Source organism: Xiphophorus maculatus, chromosome 19, assembly GCF_002775205.1.
Source record: "Xiphophorus maculatus strain JP 163 A chromosome 19, X_maculatus-5.0-male, whole genome shotgun sequence".
NCBI classification, from domain to species: domain Eukaryota; kingdom Metazoa; phylum Chordata; class Actinopteri; order Cyprinodontiformes; family Poeciliidae; genus Xiphophorus; species Xiphophorus maculatus.
In genome coordinates this window covers 6,213,588-6,236,515 of record NC_036461.1, presented here as the reverse complement: position 1 = coordinate 6,236,515, position 22,928 = coordinate 6,213,588, and the positions used below count along the sequence as shown (strand labels likewise).

The 22,928-nt window shown below is 37.5% G+C and overlaps 2 protein-coding genes across 2 annotated transcripts in view; both read right to left on the bottom strand.

The window, feature by feature from the left end:
- Window positions 1-1,052, bottom strand: part of enpep (glutamyl aminopeptidase) — a 17,995-nt gene extending 16,943 nt beyond the window's left edge. Inside the window, exon 1 of the mRNA XM_005801113.3 lies at window positions 258-1,052. Coding sequence (XP_005801170.2) covers window positions 258-904 — 647 coding nt within the window. The 5' untranslated portion in view covers window positions 905-1,052. The remainder of the gene's footprint in view (window positions 1-257) is intronic.
- A 4,538-nt stretch (window positions 1,053-5,590) lies between these two features.
- On the bottom strand, window positions 5,591-22,903 carry LOC102231244 (coiled-coil domain-containing protein 85C-A-like). Its single transcript, XM_005801148.3, has 5 exons — window positions 21,661-22,903; window positions 9,802-9,881; window positions 7,707-7,799; window positions 7,540-7,638; window positions 5,591-6,762 (listed from the first exon to the last, which is right to left on the bottom strand). The coding sequence occupies exons 1-5, from the start codon at window positions 22,295-22,297 to the stop codon at window positions 6,670-6,672; spliced, it is 1,002 nt and encodes a 333-aa protein (XP_005801205.1). The 5' UTR covers window positions 22,298-22,903; the 3' UTR covers window positions 5,591-6,669.
- Window positions 22,904-22,928: the final 25 nt, after the last annotated feature.

Sequence of the window (22,928 nt, the reverse complement as noted above, 5' to 3'; positions counted from 1 at the left end):
TTTAATTACTGCTTTAGTCTATTTTATGAAATAGCCTTTGCTGAGTCTGCAAAATCCAGTTGAAAATTAGTTGATTATAAAATTAGTTGACAATTATTTAAATAATCAATTAATCATAATTAATTAGTCATGATTAACCCAATTAATAATGATTAATCTGATTATTTCAATAATTGATTAATCGTGGTTAAGATTAATCATAATAAATCATGATTAATCGTTTCAGCAATAGTCTCATTTAATGAGTCTTTTCTTACTTGGTCTTCCCCTCCTCTGTGTAGACGACGCTGTAGAACCCCACCACCGATCCGTTGAGCCAGCCCTGGAAGTCCAGACTGAGCACGTAAACCTCTCCTGTGTCGGTGGCGGACAGCTCCTCCGCTGCCTCCAGCACCACATACTGCTCAGCTTTGTATTCAAAGCAGTGGCTGACCTCCACCTCCCTCTGCACCCCGTGGCTGTCCTGCACCTTCAGCCTGGGCTTGGCGCTGACGAACGTCTCCCTGATGTGCAGCCACAGGTGGCGGGTGGGTCGGCTCACCTCCACCTGGATGTCCACTGTGCCCGTGTAGGTGTCATCCACCAGGTTTGGCTCCAGGTGCAGGTCGTAGTGGATCGGCTTCACGTAATCGGGCAGACGGAAGTTTTTCCAGTCCCCGCTGGAGTCTGACGAAGCCAGACAGGGCCCCCTGTCAGGAGGGGGCTCTGTTGGGGCTCCAGTAGGGGCTCCAGTAGGGGCTGGTGTGGATTCTGGAGTGGAGGAGGAGGGTCTAGTGAGTCCAACCCCTAAACCAACAGCCAAGGAGCAAACCACTACCGCTGCACAGATGATGGCTGCATGTTTGCCTCGAATGCAGTACCGCTTCTCCTTTCTCTCCAAGTCCATGGACAAGCTGTGGGGCATGCTAACTCTGCAAACTCCAAACGTCTGGAGGTAAAAAAGCTTTGAGTTTTTCCTGGAATCAGGAGCTGCTGCTAGGTTTAGATTAGATGTGTGAAAGTTTGTCCCTGTGCTACTGTGGGGAGGAGAGAGGAAAGAGGAGGAGAAGTAAAAGGATAATCTCACACAGTCACTGAGAGTCTTATTTGGTCCTGCATGATGTTAGCACGCCTCTTTTTGTTAAACATCTACTGTCTGCCTGTAAATCAGCAGTTAGGCTTTAACATCCTGTGTTTTACACTGCAATAACAAAATCTTACTTGGGTTTTTGTCTGGTTTTCATCATAGTATGCTTGAAATAAGACAAAACTTACTGACAAGTGGCTTTCAGCAAGTTATAGGAGGTTGATTTAAGTCAATAATTCTTGAATATTGATGAAAAAGTGTTGCATTGGCAGATTATTTCACTCCTAAAATATTAGACTTAAAAGAAGCTCCTATATCTTGCTGAAAAGTTACTTATCAGTTAGTTTTGTCTTATTTCAAGTGTACTAAGATGCTTCCACTAGAAACTAGACCAAAAATACTTGGTAATGGTTGGTTTTTTTGCAGTGCAGGTTACAGGAATACATGAAAAACTAAAAGTGATGTTTTAATCTGCATTATTGGAGGGAATTAAATTTAAACCCCTGTTGTTATGCGTGCTGTTGCAGGTCCTCAGAAAACTGGAAACTTTGCAAAAACACAACATCTTACCAAGTATTTTTGGTTTAGTTTCTAGTTCAAATATTTTAGTACACTTTAAATAAGATAAAACTAACTTAGAAGTAACTTTTCCGCCATAGATAGGAGCTTGTTTAAGTCAATGATAACGGAAAAATCCTAATGAATAAGACTGATTTTTCCCTAATGGACTGTCACTCTTAGTTACCAATCAGAGAAAGCAGACATGTTCAGTGTCAGTCCAGTCTGATCTGTTCTACCTAGACAGAGTCATGATGAAAAGTTAGTCATAAGTTAGTTTTATCTTATTTGAAGGGTACTAAGACATTTTACTAAGAAACTAGACAAATATACTTGGTCAAATTAGTGTTTTTGCACTGTATGTCCTATGTCAGGAGATCTAACTGCATCAGATCAAAGTCTGGTAGTAAAACCTCCCAAAAATGCTGAGTCACTGGTTGCTATGGCGACTCCCTCCTTTTCTGGTAGGGGGGGGTTGGGCCCACAGGACAAATCCTTCATCGGACAAAAGTTTAAGCCTCAGACATACTGTAACTGTGCAAACTGAGAGCTGTATTAAACAAATTAAACTGTAAAACCCTTTGGCAAATTAAATTTTATGATAGATTGGGTTAAACATACTCTTCAGTTCCAAATAGATGGAAAAAACTTTCGAGTTTAAGCTAGGTCTATGCTAAACAATCAGCATGAAATCTGAAAACGATAAAAATAACAAAACTTAAACTGTGGTTCTGGTGAAACTGTGTCAAAGTTCTCAACTTATCTGATTTGTGTACAATTGTAATTTCTACACAATGATATAATCGACATGACATAATCGGTTTGCAAATCAAACCGATTATGGTTTATATGTTCAAGGACATAAATTCACAAACAAATAATGAATAATAATGAATATTTGGAGTTTAAATTTAGTTAATAACGTTTTTGTAACTATGAACATGAAATACGCAACACTCACAATTACATGTTCCGGGTGAAAAATGGTGAAGACCAACTAAGAAATTGGTTCAAAACAGACAAAGTTTTATTTATTTATTTATTTTTTTAATAAAAAATTTAAAAATTAAATAGGTAAACTTAATTTTCAAAATTAGGGTTACTGAGTCGTGATGTTCCTGTCCTGAAGTGATGTGCTAGGTTTACATCAGATGTGACAGGAAGCACAACTTACAAAATTCTCCACTTTCATCTCTTTCATCCCGTCAAGAAACAAAATATTTTTCCTAAAAGTTTTGAGGATTATCCAGATTTTTTGGTTGTTTTTTTTGGCAAATTAAGATAGATAGTTAAGTTTGAACGTCTTCCATGGATGATGCCATTTCTGACAAGGTCTTCGTCTGCTGATAAATCATAAATTATGAGCCTAATTTTTCTACTGCTACTAACAAACATCCTGGTGATGTATGACAAAAAAAAGAGAAAAAACTTAGGAGACCAAAACATAAACTTCATGCACTGAGTGGATTTTGAGTATAAAATGTGATTTGACTTTTAACTCCTGTTTTCTTCATATCTGTACTCCTGTTTTATTATAATCATCATTGTTTCAGTCGTTTATTGTGGTTTGGTTTCTACTTTTGGAGTGAAAAACACTTTCACAGACTCATATCTGATCCTGAGCGTCGTAAATCTTTATCGTTTTTGCAGCTTCCCGGTGATAAGATGAGTGAGATAGATAGTGTCCTCATCCTTGACCTTAAGTGTGATCCAAACATCCATCATGACTGTTCATTCACATGTCAAAGTGGTGAAAAACAAGTAAACTGAACCCAACAATCACATGTTGTAGTAGCAGAAGTATCAGGTGTAGTTTCAGTATTACTTACTCATTTAGTTCCAAAAGTAAATAATTGTGGTGAGAACTTCTCTACAGTAAACTGTATTTACATTCCCGCAGTCTGTAAAGTGGTGTTGTGCAATAAATACAGTGAGATCATCACAAATTCACCTGTTATTATTTTCACATGAGGCAAACAGGCTGAACTGTAAACAGTAAATATGAACTCAGGGATATATGAAATAATGTCGTTCTACCTGTGGATATGGAAGCTCAGATGTGCCACAATTTAAATGGCCTCTCACAAACAAAGTTAGTATGTCTGAGTCTTAAAACATACAGAAAAGGTCCATTAAGAGCAGATTTATTTTTTTTTCTTTAATTAAAAGTACATAGTTTATTGTTTTAATTCTCTCTGGGAATGATGCCAAAGCAATAAAGAGATTTTTAATCCATGCATTAAACTACTGCTTTAGTTTAATTTAATGTCAATACTAGAACTTATTTAATTTCAACATCATTTAGAATTTTTTGTTCCTGTGATCATCAATTTGTTTTGTTACCTGCTTATATTATTAATTTTTTTGTAACTTTGGATTCTGTGAAATTATTTAGATATTTTTTAGTTTTAGATTTTTAGCAGCAAAAGAAAAAATAGCGTCATGTGTAAGGAAATAGGAATATAAATTGAATAAATAAACTGAATTAAATATTTCTGCACACATGGCAATTTAAACAAGCAATAAAGCAGCACACATTTACAAAAAAAAAACCTTTAATATTCATCTAAAAGTATTTTAATTTTCTTAAGCTATTCTCATGAATAACAGGTTTGCTAAAATACATCTGCAGCTACATACACACATTCAAAAACCAGCTGTTTCTAATGTTTTTCTTTTCCACCAATCCGTACAATAAAATGTGCTCGTCTGGGTTTTAACTTACAAATAAAAGCGCTTATTTCAGACCATTAAGCCTAATTTCAAGCATTGTGTGTATTTTTAAACAGAAAACTCCGAATCACTGCGGGCAGGTTCAAAATCCAGCTAAACTCAATTTATTTAACAGAAATATATGCTGTAAAATCTACATTAAGGCAGCATATCTACTCCTGACAGAAAGGCAGCACATAGTACATACACTTAATCACCAGTGGGATCAAATTAACAACAAACTTTTGGGAAAACTGATCCTCTGTTTTCTCCTTTAAATGAGGCGCTAGCTCACTCAGCTCAGCCTCAAAGTAAGGCATTTATATCTGAGGTTGTTCAGGAGTTTGGAGAACAAATAAGTGTAAAGAATTGGATTATTAGGAAGTGTTTGCACTGATTTTGTTGAGTTTTTAACATCATCTTCTAATTTCAGTTCTGCACAAACAAGCAATAAACAGCAATTTTATTTCAGCTGTAGGTAACTGAAATTTCTAAGAAGAGATTCTTTCTTTAAAAAATCACTTTGAAGCAAAAACATGCTTTTATAGTCCTCAGATGTAGATGAATTAAAGGTCCTTGCTTTTTAGAGGATATGCATTAGCCAGCTCTGTTAAAAAAAACACAACATGCAGCAGCAAATAACAGGAAGATGTCAAACATTGTGCCAAGATGGAAGGAAAAACTGCAGCATGGCTGGTACAGTTCCTCATGTTTGCTAAAGATGTGATTCTGTTGAGACTTAAAGGTGGAAATCTCCTTCTGGGTATATTCACTGAAGTAATAAGCAATTATTCAACCTAATATTGCCTTTCTATCTCAACACTCTCTGTCCATTCTCCTCTGCATGCAACTGAAAAGTTGTACCTAATAAAGTGGCCAGAGAGTGTGTTGTTTCTGTGTAAGGCTGGGTGATATGGTATGAAAATTAATCTCCAATTTTTTACCAGATCCAATTTCCAATTTGATTTTTTCCCTTGCTTTCTTTTATAAAAAGAAAAAGAAAAAGAAAGGAAATTATAAATGACAAAAAAGTGGGGTTTTTTCCTCCCTTCTGTGAGTATTAAGGCCAGGCTACCAGAATCTTTGTTTAATTATGAGAATATACAGTCATGATATTAGCAGGGAAGTTTTTAAAACAAAAAAACTTTTATTAGAAAAAAAAGTTTGGGTTAGGTATTTTTATTTTAAAAAAAATTAATTACTACTTAATTTCCTAAAATTGTGACTTAATTCTCGTAATTAAGAATAAAAAAATCTTAGTCTGGCCCTAATATTTGGTTGTCAAAGCCCAAGCAAGTAGAAACTGTCAAACAAAATGGCGGCGCCGGACTAGCCGACATCACTCTGGACTGTGGAAACCCAGGGAATGCTTTGGTTCTGCATGATTGCAGGATGGCGCAGAAAACAGGCAGATAAATCACAGCTTTGTCTCTTCATGAATACAATTCTCCAGTCTGTCCTGGTGAAGCTGAAACATGAAGCTTCGGGTTTAGAATTTAGCGTTACAACCGGCCAATCAGCAAACAGAAGAAGTTGAGAACGATGACGTCGATTTTCTGCGCTGTTGTAGTCTGTAGTTTTAGCGGAGGGAGTGAACGGAGCCGTTCAGTCCGTGTTGGCCACGGTTCCAAATATTAAACTAACATTCACAGCCATCTCGTTCAGCTCGATGCTTTTCTCTTCGCAGTGGAGGACGGTTGTTTACAACGCGAGCAACTCCCGATAAATTCATAGGGCCGATACCGGCGCTTTACATACGTCACGGCCGACCGTTAGCGATTAGCAATCGTTTCTAAATAGCCGCTGATGGCTCAGGCCCTTTGTAGGAAGCAAAGCGCTGTTTTTTTTTTTTTTTTTTTTTTTTTTACCAAGCTAGACTGAAATCGGCTCCTTCAGAGTTTCCCTCTGAGTTTATGGGGGAAAGTCAGAGTTGTAGAGCAGAATGTCGTCGTTAGAGATGAAGGGAGACACGAACTCGCGCCCAGAACTCAATGAAGGGATCCCCAAGTGATCTGGAGTCGATCTCCCCAAGTGATCTGGAGTCGATCTCCCCAAGTGATCTGGAGTCGGTGGGGAGAAGGACGCCTTGGACCGGTTATCTCTAAGATATCAGGAAAGTGGAAGACAGTGGATGGATCTGCTACATAAAACCGAAAATTTGCTGATTTAAAACTGTATTTACACCGTAAATCCACATGGTGGGATCAGTGAGCCGTTTCAGCATCCTGTCCAGGACTATTGAAACTTTGTGCATTTGTGTAGTAAAAGGTGTGCCCATTTTTCTCTACTGCTTCCGTTTGAGGATCATGCTGAGGGTTTGATGGTGGGTTCTCCTACTGGACCGGACCTTGGAGCTGGTTTCCTAGTAGCTGCTGTCGAACAGAGAGCTTTGAACCAGCAGTGTCGCCCAGCTTTCTCCAAACCACCTGCAAGGCAAGAAATGCAGCTCTCAGCAAATATTAACCAATCACACTGAGGCAGGCCCTTAAAAATGATATAAATCATCAAAATATTTCCAAAGATTAGTGATCAAACATTTTAAGCTTTTCATTACTTCAAGAGTTAATTATTTTTCTAGATTTGGGTTCATGTTCTGAGATGCACTCAGAGGTTACTTAAACATATTTTTACATATTTTTACTTTGTCACAAGTAACATTTACACAATTGTTGATTAATGTGAATTGTCCCTACTAAATGAATATATATATATACAGTATATATAATTTTTCTTTTTTTTTTTAAGTACCCGTACAAGAAGATATTCAAATAAGAGTAAAAAAGTGTTTGGTAAAAAGTCTACTTGAATATTAACTGATCAAAACAACAACCATATAATACATAAAAATTATATTTTTATGTATTAAATGTAAAATTATGTTGAAATTTTGGTATTTTAAGGATCAAAATGAAAATTATTAATATAAGTAACATGTTATTACAAAATTATGCAAAAGGAAAAAAAAGTATTTTTTTTCAATATAAAACATGAAATTATATCAAAACTGCAGGTGAATGTCTGTCTGGTTTAAACAAGCTTCATTCAGACGTTTTACTCAAGAGTAATGATACTTCAAAATAAAATTACTCCTGATATTAGTAAAAATACTCCTAAAAATATATTATTTAAAAAGTTGCCAAAATAACTCAGAACCCAACTCTGGAAGTATTCAGGAGAAACACTGAAACAAGAATGAAACTTACGTTGCACATCTCTCTGACGATGGCTTTCTCCTTATCGTTGAGGTCTTCATCGAATTCCCTCGAGTTCTGACTGTCCAGCTTGTCATGGACCTCCAGCACCTACACACACTTAGACTCAATTACAGAATAATCAAAATATTTCTTACCACACAGTGTTCAGAGTTTACCTTCATGGCATGGACTACAGCCTCGGGTTTCTGTGCCAGAGGCAGGTAGAACCCCGTAGGGGACAGTTCTCCACTGGGAGTCCGAGGATGGTTCTGATGAGAACGAAGATAAAAAATCTGTCAAAATTCTGACTTTTTTCAGAATTACAATTTTCTTCTTAGCATTAAAACATTATGACTTCTTTCCTACAAATTCTGATGGAATTCTCTGAATTCAGAAGTTTTTCTCCGATTGCTGACGTTTTTTGAGAATTCCGACGTTTCTTTCAGAATTCTGATGTTTATCCTTAGAATTTCGACTTTTTCGCAGAATTCCAACTTTTTTCGCAGAATTAAGACGTGTCCCAGAGTTCCGACTTTTTTTTCAGAATTCCAACCTTTTTCTCAGAATTCCGACTTTTTTTTCAGAATTCCAACCTTTTTCTCAGAATTCCGACTTTTTTTTCAGAATTCCAACCTTTTCTCAGAATTCCGACTTTTTTTCAGAATTCCAACCTTTTTCTCAGAATTCTGACTTTTTTTCAGAATTCCAACCTTTTTCTCAGAATTCCGACTTTTTTTCAGAATTCCAACCTTTTTCTCAGAATTCTGACTTTTTTTTCAGAATTCCAACCTTTTTCTCAGAATTCCGACTTTTTTTCAGAATTCCAACCTTTTTCTCAGAATTCCGACTTTTTTTTCAGAATTCCAACCTTTTTCTCAGAATTCCGACTTTTTTTTCAGAATTCCAACCTTTTTCTCAGAATTCCGACTTTTTTTTCAGAATTCCGACTTTTTTTCAGAATTCCAACCTTTTTCTCAGAATTCCGACTTTTTTTTCAGAATTCCAACCTTTTTCTCAGAATTCCAACAATTTCCAAATCTGAATTGTTTAAATTGTTATGGAAAATCTAGTCGTTAAACTCAAATCTACCAAATAAATTTGGGACAGGCTTTCAGTTCAGGTTCACAAACACTCTTCCGTAGTAACGCCTTTTATGACATGGTGGTATGAATCATGTGGTGTAAATTCAGGCAGATATGATCTGCGACAAACAGGTCAGGAGGGAGAATGTATGGATCGGTTTCTAAACTAACTATTTCCAACTTTTATAAATATCGCCGTTTACGAGGCCAAACTAGGTGTGCTAGCTATGGCTATACTGGCAAAAAGAAAAACTTGGGTAAACAATCGCAGTCACTCCATTCAATACTATTGTTCGTCATGTTGCTTAATTAAGTGACATAGTTGCAAAGGGTCAATTCTGTCACGACATAGTAACGATTTAAACAAACGTGTAAAAAAACACTACAGCTTTAACCAAAACCTATGTTATATTTCATGGTTTTTATTCATATGTTTCAGGATTTACAGGTAAAAGAAATCGAACTATATAAAGAAAAGGAGGCTGGTGAAACCGAATGTAACAGGAGAGCTGCAGTGTTTGCATTTACTGGCAAGAGTCAGCTGCTCTGATTGAGCTCATCAATAGGTCATGGCGTTCTCCAATACAAATCAGACCAAAGCCTGAGGTGTTGCTCAGTCCCAGACCAAAACTGAGAGCAGCAAAAAATAAACGTTTTAAACACAATCATGTTTCTATTAAAAATAAAGGAGAAGAATCCCAAGCAAAACAACACTTTATGTTCATGTTATAGTGGAACTAGGACTATTTCATCAATGGAAAGGAATTATTGACTTAAAATAACTCCTATATCTTGGTGAAAAGTTACTTGCAAGTTAGTTTTGTCTCATTTTTACAGATATTGGTACTAACAATACTTGGTAAGAATGTTAGTTTTTGCAGTAGAGATGGAAGTAATTTCTCCATGTGTTGAAATTCTTGTAATAAAACTCAAATACACCGTAAATAATATAAAGTGGCCTTTTATAAACCATACTAGCATTATTGTACATCAATAAAAAGTGCTGCATTATTTAAAAAGTAACTGATGCTGATATTATGAGTCGTGTCTGCAAAGACAACACAAGTCCTGACATGTTGTTGCAACTCAGAGCCACTGACACAAAACGCTGTAATTAAAAACTTGTGTAAGGGGCCTACAGCAAATAAATGTCAAATAAAGTGAAGACAAGAATAAAAGTGTAAGTTACCTGCATTGTCAGCAGTTTCTTTTCATCCTCCAGGATCCTCACCTTGTTCTCTAGCTCTCTGATGTAGCACTCTGATATATCTGCAAGAAAAATACATAAATACTACATTAATTAATGTTTCAGTGACAGTTTGGTGTAAATTCCTAAAGAAACAACATTCTAATTTTAACAAATCATCCTTGTTCTTGAGAAAATTACTATACAAGCAATAAGCAATCTCAGTTTTAAAAAATCGGGGGGAAAAACAAGTAAATCTGAGTTTTAAGCTCAAAAATCTGATCTTTTTGAGGTTCTTCTCCTAGAACCCACGCAAATTAATCTGCACCTACAGCTGAGAACCACATTCTTGATTTTTTTTTTTTTTTTTTCAAAAGAGATTCCAGTTAAGCCGACTAATCCGGTGGCGAAATCCCAGTATTTAGCGAGACCCAACCCCAGCGTTCGAACGCACGTGCTGATTTCAAAGCACGTTTCCGTTAACGGGGAGGAATTTCTGGCACAAAAGGTCCACTGACAGCTTGGCAGCAAACGAGGGAATGAAACCTGTTCTGTCATGAACTTTCACCTGCAATAAAAGCCGCAGCTGTGGTAAATTTGAACAGGTTTTTGTTTTTATTTCAGTGAACAGCAGAACCCAAGCAGATGTTGATTTCGTTTGGCCACCATGTTTGATGCTGTTGCTGCAGGGCGCAGCTCTACAGGTGGCTGGCGCGTTGTTAGCTGATATACCTCACACAGATACTTTCCTGTCAAACGTAATTACAACTTAAGATATTCCAGGATGAGTTTCTGCAGGTCTGACCTGAAAGATTAAGTCAATAAATTAAAAATGTGGCTGATTACTCACCTAATTTGACTGAAAATACTGATAAAAAGAACTTGAAATTATTACATGTAATACACAGTACATTGTAGGATATTTTCAAACACAGTTTGTTTTGATAAAAACATATATTTAGAGAAGAAACCTATTGTGTAATACTTCTTGTAAAACCATAGAGAACATCGACATTATTTACAGGATTTCTGATTTAAAGACATGTTTATATTTACTCCTAAAGACCCCATTACACTGAGCCAAGAGATTAAAAATGACAACATTTCCAGGATCTTCAGGGACCATTAAGGATCTAATGGTCGCCTCAGAGTTTCCTGACTGGGAACAAGGGGCTTTTATTCAATCATCCAAATTATTTATACCCCGATTCACACTTTGTCAAGCTACAACCACATTTTAGGTGACATATCAACACAAAGTAGGGCATAATTGTGAAAAGAGAATAAAAAATACATGCACTCTGGCCCTTTAAGAGCATTAATGACCTCAATTTGGCCCAAAATGAAAATGAGTTAAAACACCTCTGCCCTAAAGAATAACTGTCTTTAAGGAGTTTGCGGCACTTTTCAGATTTTTATTAAAATAAAAACAGATTTACTTTGTGTTGGTCTTGCACACAAGACTAATTACAATTTGCAGTTGTAGCAGGAAAAAATGTTTCTTTTTAGCTCCGGAAGCATTCGTCTTCTTATATCGAAATGTTTCTTTTTCCCATCTGTACATTATTTTTGGTGCAACTTTACAAAGAATTGAAAACGTCAACCTTAGTTTTAATCACAGCCTGTCCTGACCAACTTTATAAAGAAATAACTTTAAGCTGTTCTGAATAAAAACATGTGGCAGATTTATTGGGGGAAAACACAACATGGCTCCACACCCACTCTGCGTAACTTGATGCCACAGTTTGAAATTCTTGCTGTGTTTACAGACTTCCATAAATCTATTTTCATCTGGCAATGACAGGAGCGTTGAGCGCTGCAACAAAACGCTCACAGCGTTCCTCTGGTAAGGTTTAAATTAACTCCCACAAGCAGAACCAATTCAGGTCCAACGAGCGGACATGGCTGTTTGTTGGGTTGCATTATCTTCAGGTTGTTGATTTGTGTCCAGAAAAGTGACGTCCTGGAAGAAGTAGTGAAAGTCACCGCTGCAGATAAACTGCTGACCTCACACACAAACACAAGAGCAGACTGTGCTGACAAAATAAAACAGAGGACATCCTTTAATTACAGACGGTCAGCACAGATCCAGTTAACCTTCCTGTCTGAGTGCCAGTGAGTCTCCACATGAAGACACTGTAACATGGCGGACATTGAAATACCAATGAGAGACCATTTTTACTCAGGTTTAGTTAAATCTCTGGGTGTTTTCGGATGAGTCCTTACAGGTTTTATACATCAAGTCTTGGATAAAGTATCCAACTTATTGTAGATTCTCTTTCTCCATTAGGAAGGAAAACATGTTAATGTTTCCAATAGGTTTGAAAAACATATTAAGTTGGAGACTAATTGAAGTCAGAGCAACATATTTAAAGCACAAAAACTTAGTCACGGAAATCCACAGCGTACTTTATAAGTAGTATAACTAGTTTCCACAACACAAGTACTTTTTAAATGTACACATATCCTGTATTTTACTGTTGTTGGTTACAAAGCAGTTGATTTTGTGCACATGACCAAAACCTAGTACTTTGGTTTGTTCACGATCTTAAAGCAAACATTTCAATGTGCAGTATTTCTGCAGTTTTAATTAGACTTGCACCAATTTTGTTTGTTTGTTTTGCAGAGTTTCAGTGCAACAGGTTTGTGTGCTCCACTGTAGAGTAAATTGGTCTAAAGCAACTATCCGGTTCAGTCAGTGTGTCTTCCTCTGGTTAAAGTAGCATTAAACTTTCTCTGATCACTTTTAAATTGTGTTGGCTAAGCAGATCAGTAGTTGGAATCTCCCATTTTGGCTCAAAATCTAACATATTTATATTTGTCAGACCTAAACTAAATTAGTTACAAAATTATAGTCTTAAAATGCAATTTATGTTATGTGAAAGTTGTATTATATTGGTGAAAACACAATAAAATAATAATTTCATTGTTTCGTTTTAGTCTCTGGGCATAATTCTGAAGTTGGCATCTGATTTGTAGCTGACATAAAGGGCCAGTTTTAAATAACAAAGATGCTATTTCAACATTTCTACAACAAAATCTAACATACTTAAACTTACCAAAGCTGGACAACATTATTCTTCACTGAACAAAGTTTTTTCTAAGCATTTGTGTTTAAAAATATACTTACTAATATTAGAATGCTTACTTTTTTGCAAGAAAAAGATAGATGCTGTAAGAGTGCTTAAAGTCAAACCTGGACTGAACTATTGATTTGTTATTTTCACTCTTTACTCAACTTCATAAACACAAACTGGGAATTTCAAGTTTTCTTTAAAGTCTTGGGAACCGTTTATTGTGCATCATCTTGTCTCATGAACTGTACATTGTTTTACAACCAACTTTCTAGTAGATAAAAAAAAACCATGCAGCAAAAGAATGAAGTCCCTGTGAGAGTCTGAGTTTCAGACAAGTCATGAGGTCTCTTTCTAAAGAAAATCATGCGATTAAAAAAACATAAAACTCAACAGTGCTTGAAGATAAGAGCAATATTCAGTGGAAAAAGATTATTGGTGTAAAGGAAGGATTAGCTGGAATTTAAAAGCTGAAAAAGTGGAGTAGCGCCAGAGCCTGCAAACATGTTTAAACTGGTTAAACTGGCACCAGCTTACTTCGAACAATGCATCTATCGAGGTACAGATACGGGCCAATAGGAACTTTACATTTTGCATATATAAAGATTGTTGCAGAAGAACTACATGAGATGAAATTCAACAGATTTAGTTCTTGAGATTGTCAAAACCAATCGGAGATCAATTAAAAGGAGAAACGGTTTATTTAGAAATCTGTCAATGCTTGTTAGAGAATATCTTAAACGTGAATAATGTTCCTTTGGAACTGCTTCTTCTCTTAAACGTAAACAATTGGGTTGGAAAAAATAGTCAAACCTGTTTTTTCTAAACTCACGATCACCGCAAAACAATATCACAGATATTTCTATGTGAAACACACAGAAGCATCAGAAAAGTTTCATATTGGAGCTGATCAACCTGCAGATTCTACTGCACTGTTTATCACTTATTTTATAATAAATGTTATAAGTAAAAAAAATATCTGCAAGTAGAACTGGTACTGTTTTTCAATATTTGCGAATTATTTACTTAAAACAAGCTCCTTTATCTTGCTACAAAGTGACTTGCAAGTTATTTTTGTCTTATTGCAAGTGCACCAAGATGCACTAGAAATATTTGGAGTGATTTTGTGCCTCTGCAGTGTGGACTGCAAAGACCCACGAGAGGTCGTGGGTTCAAATCCCGGACGAGCCCCCATTTGTCATGCCTGGCTCAAAAGCGATGACAAAAATGGGAGACAGACAATCGTCACACAACATATAGGATGTTTGTTTGTTTTTTAAATGTAATACTTCTTGCTTGTTTCATAATGGGCTAATACCTTTTCATAAGTTTATGGTGTGAAGTACTTAGAACTGCCTTGTTGCAATGTGACGTCATGCGCACAAGATCCTGCCCTCCATCTCCCTACTGGAGGGGAAAAACCTGTTCGCTAACAACAACTAGCATTAGTTTTAGCTGTCAAGTTGTCAACATCCATCCATCCATTTTCTATACACCCTTGTCCTTAGAGCGGTCAGGAGGGGTGCTGGTGCCGATCTCCAGCGAACGTTTCGGGTGAGAGGCAGGGTACACCCTGGACAGGTAGCCAGTCAGTCGCAAAGGTTGTCAACATAACACGTTAAATTTTAAATGTACGCATGATATAGGCTATAAAAGAAAATGGGACTCAGTGCTTTGCTAATAATTGTTAACATGACATCTATATAACAAGGTCAAAGAAAATATAGCAAGGAAGAGGGAAGTAGGTCAGTTATGCTAGCTTGACTATGACAACCGTAACATGCAGATGTGCTGCAGAATTTGAGATGTTTTGGTTCAGTTGGGAAAAAAAACACCCAACATACCAACTCTGTAGAGCTGGTGTTTAAATGAGCTAATAAAATAAATCACCGCTGTGTTCAGACGATCACTTATTGATAATCACAAACTAAACATCAACCCTGAAACCATAAACCTGTATCATACTGAATGTTTTGTTCTTTGTGTGAGAAATGTTTGCATGTTTTGGGTTGTTTTTTTTTGCATTGAATCCTGATACAGTAGTGGAGCTGTTGTCAGTCAGTTGCTATGGTAATGGGTCTGTATGTACAGTAAGTGTACGAGTGGTTTTGAGTTGGTTTTGAGTTGTTTTTGTTTTTGAGTTGGTTTTGAGTTGTTTCTCTGTGTTATTTTTTCTGTTATTTGCTGCATTAAATTAATAATATCTACATATTCAGGTTTCATTTTGCTGACAGAATTATTCTTCTTTGGCAGCACAGCTACAGATGGCAGGTAAAAGAAAAGTCTTTCTGGCCTTCAGCGTGAGAATGTGTGAAATTTACGGATGTAAACAACATGCAACGTTTCTATTCAAATCAACTTGACGCGATTTGGAAATCCCTCGGATGTTTGTGTTTGCAGACGACTCAGTTATCTCTTACTACAAATTAAAAGGTTGTTTTACTGGAACTCTTTCCAGGAACGCCACTGAGTTTGCAGGATTTCCACCTTAAGATATTTCTCTAGCCGTTCTCAAGCTGAACTCCTTCACCCTGACCTCACCAGACAACCCCCCCATAAAACCCAGTTTAACCACCGTTTATGTGCGTTTCTGGTCCTGTTAGTTCACCGCTCCGCATCTGAACTGATAAAACAGACGTCAGCTGAGGTGGGGCCCCCATAAAATCTGAGGCTCGACCTCTGACCCCGGCCGTCCCACAGTGGATGGGACAGAGAGGATTGGGAAGGGGGGGAGGTTATGGGAAGCTCTGCACAGCCACTCTTTGAAGAGCGACACCCCCCCTCCATTGTCTGCCACATAAAGCAGTGAGACAGATGGCACAGGGAGCACAAATGTGTTGGGAATGAGGCCAACTGGGAAAAATACCACCACATCACTGGGAAAGAAAGAAGCACTGGTTCAGAGCACCCATCAGGATGTAGCTGCTTCTACAGCAGGACGACTGATATAGGATTAATAGATCTGCAGTGATTTTAAGAATTTATATTCTCAGCTTCGTCTCTAACTTTTGTCTTAAAGGAAGGAAAGGAAACCAATGACTCTATCTGGGTTGTATTAGTTTAGAATAAGGATGAAAGTTACACTGGGTTACAAAAATATTTTTTGGAAGTTGTCTGTTTTTTTTCAACTGAATTAGGACTAATTTGCACCGCTGAATCCAAAAAATACATCCGTTTTTCTCAATCAGTTTTTTATTCTAATTTGATTTACCAATCTTCTGACTGAACTGATGACATTTTTGTGACATAATCAGTTCATTTCCCAAAATATTTCTCATCCAGAAAATGTTTTAGGAGAAAAAAAAAAAGTTTCCTAACAGAGTGTATTAATTAAATGTTACAAACTTGTATTTCTGTCAATTGAATAATAAACACTAATAAGGGTAAGTGCATGTAAACTGAACATTACGTGTTCATCTCTCCTCCTGCTCATCACTCATTGATCCCAGATTCTCAGACGTGAGAACAAGTCACACATTTTGATGCTCATGATGCTCCATAGTTCAGAAAGTTTACCTGATGGAGCAAAACCAATGAGATTTTTGGATTCAGCACGTCAAAATTACCCTAAAACAGCTGAAAACCCCAGACAGTGTTTTGGCTGTTGACCAATGTTATCGATTGATGAGTTAAAGCACATCATTATTTTATATATGTTTATATTACATTTTGGGGGTTCAGCTGTGTTAAATACTGACTGAATAAGCAGAAAATAGCACTTTTCTCACATTATTAAACGTAGGTTCAAACATGCTTATTGGCTTCGTGTTACAAATTTTTATTTACTTCGTTTTTCTGTCATCATCACATCCTCGCTTTTGTAGCTAATCAGTAAGTTTTTGCTTGAATTCGCTCTTCTCTTCTCAACAACGCAGCTGTTTAAATTTCAAAACAAAACTGCATGTTTGGATCGTTTCTCTTTCCTGTGATGGTATGGCTCAACATCGCCCTCTGCCTGATGGAGGCCAAACTACAACAGGGAGTTGCTAAAGCAAAAGAAGGTTTAAATGAACGTTATTAGTCAATAGAATTAAACAAATTTTAATCTAATAAACTATTAATCGACATCTCTAGTTTAGCATCCAGCGCATAAGTAAGGAACTTGTCTTGTGACTGGGTTTTTCTAGATAACTTGACTGAGAGATCAGCAGGTTATGAGATATTTGTGATGAATTAGCACTAAAACAAACTGAAACCAATTCAGCTAAACCAAATAAAATTAAACCAAACTCAATTGTAATAAACTCAACTAGTTAGGTTAAACTGAAAATAAATAAGCTGAACTGAATCAAATTGAAATTCTCTAAACTAAAATAAACTGGACTCAGAGTTCAGACGATTCTTCACATTTACATGTTATTTCACTCCTCCTGCGCTATCAGAATAAAATGGAAATATTCCCCAGCAGCAGAGCCTGTAAATATTTGACTGCTGGAACTATTGAAGATTAATCGCCTCTAAAAAAAAAATCCGTCACATTCCTGCTGGTGCTGTAAGAAACTGAGGCAAAGAAGAGAAAACAGAGAAAAACTCGACCTCAGCACAAACACGCCCTGAAAGTCCCACACAAAACGCTGCATGTGCACAATGCAAACTCGCACAATGATTTATCTGTTCTGCTCATATTCATCGATGTTAATTGCTCATTTGGCCCGTTTAACCACCTCACCAGTCTCATCCCAGCAGGTGGATTTTCTCCAGCCATGCTGGATAAAACAATGCCTCTTTATTACTTCAACATCAGGGTTTTTTCCCACAAAGCTTCTGGGGATCTGTGCGCTCAGGAATGTCGGGAATTATCACTAAGTAGCTTTTCCTCAACAAATCACTGTAAGACCTGACAGTTTTTTACAACACAAATTACTTTTTGTGTGTGTGTGTGTGTGTGTGTGTTTCAGAGATTATCTAAATTGGCAGTATTGGGGAATATTTACATAAAACACAGAGCTTCTTGGTTGGCAAAACTGTGCAGGTTCTGAATCTACTCTTATTTATTTTCTGATACATAATTCAGAATGTCGTTTCACATTTAATTCTGCAGAATTAGAGTAAAAATTAACTCTGAGGCAAAGTCAGATTTATTTACCCGTATTCTGACTGAGAAATCAGAAAAAGTGACAGAATGTGCATCATTACAGCTCAGAAACTGGGATTTGGGATTGATCTGGTGAGAGGCGTACCGCAGCTAAAGCTAAGAAAAGCAGAGAAAGAGGGCGTGGCTTCTATCAAGTAGGCGGAGCTTTTGTGCTAATGCTAAAACACAGTAGAAATAGTTGGGATGTAGCCTGTTTTAAGTGGGCAGAGCTTTTGTGCTAATACTAGAGCCAAACACACCAGAAGTAGACTGGATGTAGCATGTATCAAGAGAGCTAACGCTAAAGCTAAAAAAACACTGGAAATAGATGAGGCTTGGCTACCATCAAGTGGGCGGAGCTTTTGTGCTAAGGCTAAAACACAGCAGAAATAGATGAGGTATGGCTTTCATCAAGTGGGCGAGGTTTTTAAGCTAACGCTAAAGCTAAAACACCCAAATAGATGAGGCGTGACTTTTATCAAGTGGGCTGGGCTTTTGTGCTAATGCTATAGCCAAAACACACCAGAAGTAGATTGGATGTAGCATGTATCAAGTGAGCTAACGCTCAAGCTAAAACACACTGGAAATAAATGGGTGTGGTTTATATCAAGTGGGCGGGGCTTTAGCCTGGTGGGAGGGCGATTTAACCTAAAGCTAAAACACAGCAGAGAGAATAAGGGATGGCTTATGTCAGACATGCAGGGATCTAGTAGCATCTAATATTTCATTATAAACAAAAAGCAACAAAAACACACTTTCATCAACTTTAATCTTCATTAAAGTTCATTCTAAGCAGAGATGCTGAGTTTAAGATCTTCAGTGATGTCTCTCTACCATGACAAAGTTTAAAACTCTAAGTCCTGAAATGAGTAATTATACCAAAACTCACACAAGATTTCAAGGATTTTTAAAACAGTTGTTGTGAAAGAGACCAAACTTTATGAAATTGTTTCTAATTTTTTTTCTTCTTTCCTCTGCCAAACATGATGAAACACTGATTAACCCCAAGCAAACCTAGTTAGTTTCTCTTTGTCAAACATTTGTGACTCATTTGTTTGCACCTAGAAAGCTGGTCAAAACTGGCCCAACAAACAATGTTTTCATTGTGTAACCAACTCCTTTTCTTGCCATGTCAAGTATAAATTTAAATATAATTCAGGGGAAACCAGTCCTGGAGAAACTGACTCATTGAAAATTGATAAAAATAGTTAGTGTGATCAGTTAAATAAAATCTCTGAAAGGACTGGATGTAAAACCAGGTGCTGTTGGCGGTCAATCGGAACGCAAACAAGACACAGTCTCTGGTCAGGATCAGTTTTCCAGTCTAAGCTCTTCAGTAAACAAACTCAAGCCAGAAAACTCCTGACTTGCATCTCGACGGCGACTGATCCTCCATCTGTGCTCTGTCTCGTACCGTCACAGCTAAGGTGCTAAATCCTCGTTAGACCTGTTGGAGTAATCACGACCGGACCATCTGTGCTGACCGGGCCAGACAGAGGAAGATCGGTGACAGAAATCATCTTTGTGTGAGGCCAGAAATATACCTCTGACTCTAAAGTCGGACTCTCGTTAGCTGGTCTTTATTCAGGATAGTTACTGAAACGTTCATTTATTTCAGTGACTGAGTGTTTACCTTTTGTTCATTTCGATTATCTTTCTTGGAGGTGACCGATTATGCTTCGTTGAACCGGTTGGGATAGGTTTACAGGCTTTACAAAACATGTTAATACATTTTTTTAACAAAATCAGAGGTTTTACAACGGTAAAACCAGCTGACCAAACGTCCTGGAGCGCCACTTCGGTTGCTAGGGAACGGCCCGGCTCAGCTGGGGTTCCTAGGTAACCACACAGTTCCAATTTCTGACTTAACAATCGTGAGGTTTTTTTAAACGGCTCATTTTCTAGACACCAAAAACCATTAACACACAAAACAGCTTGGTGGTGGTTTTTTTAGAAGCAGTTTAAACCCAAATGGAAATTTTAAAACGTGCAAAATGTGACTTTTAAAACCTTTAACTAATAAAAATAATAAAAACCCAAAACTCGGTTACTAAGAAAACAACAATATGACAAAAGACCAATAAAAAAAACTACTTTTAATACAAAAATGTGCCTCAACTAAAATAAAAGTTACATTCCTAAAATATTTGAATTTGAAACAAAGTTTCTAGTTTTTGATATTATTCTCATTTATTTACAATAGATGCCCAATTCTAAGGACATGCAATCCTGTTGGTGACTGTTATAGTAACAATATGGCTTACCATAAATAAACCAAAATTAGAAACATATTAATATATTTAGTTTGGGTTCATAGCAAAAAAGACCCTAGATAATGAAAAAATAAAAATAAATTTCATTATTTCCATAATTGAACGTTTGTACTTATCATTAGTACTTAAATAACTGTTTTCAGTGATATTAATACTGTTCTAACTAGAAATTTACACTATACTGTGCTTTTAACCAGCGTGCAGCGTGTTATAAACTGGTATCTATCACCAACATTTAAATTCTCTTCAACTTGAGCTGAACTTTGAATTCTCCTTTTCCAGATTAGAGCGACTCCCAAACGTTACGGGCCGATAAACCGGGATAAGTTCAGGGTTTTAAAGCTGTAAAGGGAAAAGAAGTCAAATAGAAATAAGAAAAATCACCTCAGTGAATTTTTCTGCAGCATCTATTTAAGAAAACTGAGTTAACAGGAAGTAAATGGAGATTTTTATAGCTGAGTGGTTTTATGATCTGAGTAAAGCAGCATTTTTAAAATGGAAGACTGTTTTGTTTACATATACAGTATTGTCTTTACTTTTAGTTTATTTTGCTTGGTTTATTTTCACCTCCACTCAACATAAAGTGAATATGATCTGAGAAGAATACAATATATTATTATTATTACTATTATAATTATTCCTATATATAATTTTAAAAATTTTAAGAACTTTTTGTGTGATCCTTTCTGCCTGAATCTGCTGAATTTCCACTTTGCTGGATAATAAAGACAGTTTCTATTCTACAATTTTCTATCCTGTTCTAATTATTCTAATCAGAAATGAAAGCCATGTTGAGCATGGTCCGTTTCGTGAACATCTTTTTATATTTGTTTTGTTACCAAAGGTGGGTAAAGTGCCCAAATATTGTACTAAAGTAAGAGTAGCACTACTTCAACATATTTTACTCAAGTAAAAGTAAAAAAGTATTTGGTAAAAAGTACTGAGTAACTAATTAAAACTTAAAATTACATCATAAGGACTAAAATATAAAGTCAAAATGTAATTAATATAAACAACATAATTACAAAAAATAAGGAAAAGTAAACATTTCTCCAAATCAGTTTCTTTCAACATAAATCTAAATTAAATTTACACAAAAACTGAATTTTTGGATAAAACATGTTTGTTCTTCATTCGGTAAAGTTACTCACCGTGGATTGTGCATCCAGAAATTTTACTTAAGTACAAATACAGATACTTGGTAATAAAATTACCCTAAAGTAAAAAGTACAGCGTAGTAAAAATACTCATAGAAGTAATTTTTTTCCAAAACGTTCCTCAAGTGAATGTAACCAATTACTAGCAACTCTGTTAATTATCTGCACTTTTAGTTTATTTTACTTAGTTTGCACACTTTTTCCTTCCACCGAACTTTTGTGGAGAGCTATGCTTCACTCTGTAAAGAACCAGATTCTGCGGTAACTGAATCGATAGTTTTCACCTGATCGGAACTCAGCGGTGCCTCCATGAGCTGACAGATCGTCCACGGACCGCCTCAGAGGGCCCGCCTTCCCCCCGCAGCCCTTCAGGTAGGCGGTCTGGTGGTCCGGACTCCCCCCGCTGCTCCCGTCGCCTCCGTCCCGGGGCGGCACCGGTCCGCTCAGGCTGGACTGGCTGTCGATGGAGCTCCGGGACCCGGCTCCGCTCCTCTCCTCGTCCAGCATGAGGACGATCTCCTTGAGCTCGGCGTTCTCCGCCCGCAGCGTCTCCTGCCCGGCCTCCAGCTCGGTCAGCTTCTGCTGGTACAGCCCCAGCTCCCGCCACAGCACGCCGGCCGTGTAGCGGCCGAAGCGCTGCCACTCGCGGGACACCTTCCGGTCCTTCTGCCGGTCGTCGTCCAGGAAGCAGCAGAGCTCCCGCAGCTCCTGGTTGTCCTCCTGCAGCTTCTGGTTCACCTCCTTCAAGCTCCGGATCTCCTGGAGGTGGACCTGCAGGCTGCGGTTCACGTCCTTCATCAGCTTCCCGTGCTCCAGCATCACGTCCGTGCTGCGGTTCTGCAGAGCCCGCAGCGTCCGGATCAGGTCCTCCTTACCGAACCTCTGCAGGTCCTGGTCGGAGAGCCGGATCAGGTCCTCCATGTCCGAACCGGTATGTTGAAACGAGCAAGCAGTCCTCCAACAGGTCTGGAACAGCTAAGTTATGATAAAACCCATCCTGCGGAAGGAACAGAACCAGAACCGGCAGAGGAAAAACACAGCCAGCGGATTCAGAGAGTTCCCAACATCCCAGATCAGAATTTGTTGCTCCTGAAGTAGCAGAGACACAGAGAGTGAGGCTGCCACTGAAAACACGCAGGAAAAACAGAAACACTCTGCAATGAAGGGAAACAGCGCCCTCTGCAGGCCAGGCAGGGCCACTACAGGGCTGGTCGGAGGGCAGCACCACGATAATTGCCCCTGTAGATTAAAAAAGGTAAATTACCACTAAAAAACTCAGACATTTTGAGATTAATCTCAGAAAATTTCTAGAACCCCCCCAGAAATTTCTAATCTGAAGTTGAAATATTTGTAGAAAAAACCTCAGACATTTTAGATAAATTTTAGAAATTTCTAGAAAAACATTTCTGAGTTTCAAATGTTCACCTTTTTTCTAGAACTTTTCTGAGATTAATCTAACATTTTCTGAGCCATTTTCCAGCCATCTGTTAAACTTTTCAAGCTCAGAAAATTCCAGGTCCTTTGTCCTGGATGGCACCATCAAGCTCTGCTT

Coding starts and splice junctions, on each gene's coding strand:
- LOC102231244 (XM_005801148.3), bottom strand. CDS start 22,297: ATGGAGGACCTGATCCGGCTCTCCGACCAGGACCTGCAGAGGTTCGGT. Junction 9,882..21,660: donor CACCGCTGAGTTCCGATCAG/GTGAAAACTATC, acceptor TTTTTCTTGCAG/ATATATCAGAGTGCTACATC. Junction 7,800..9,801: donor AGAAACTGCTGACAATGCAG/GTAACTTACACT, acceptor CGTTCTCATCAG/AACCATCCTCGGACTCCCAG.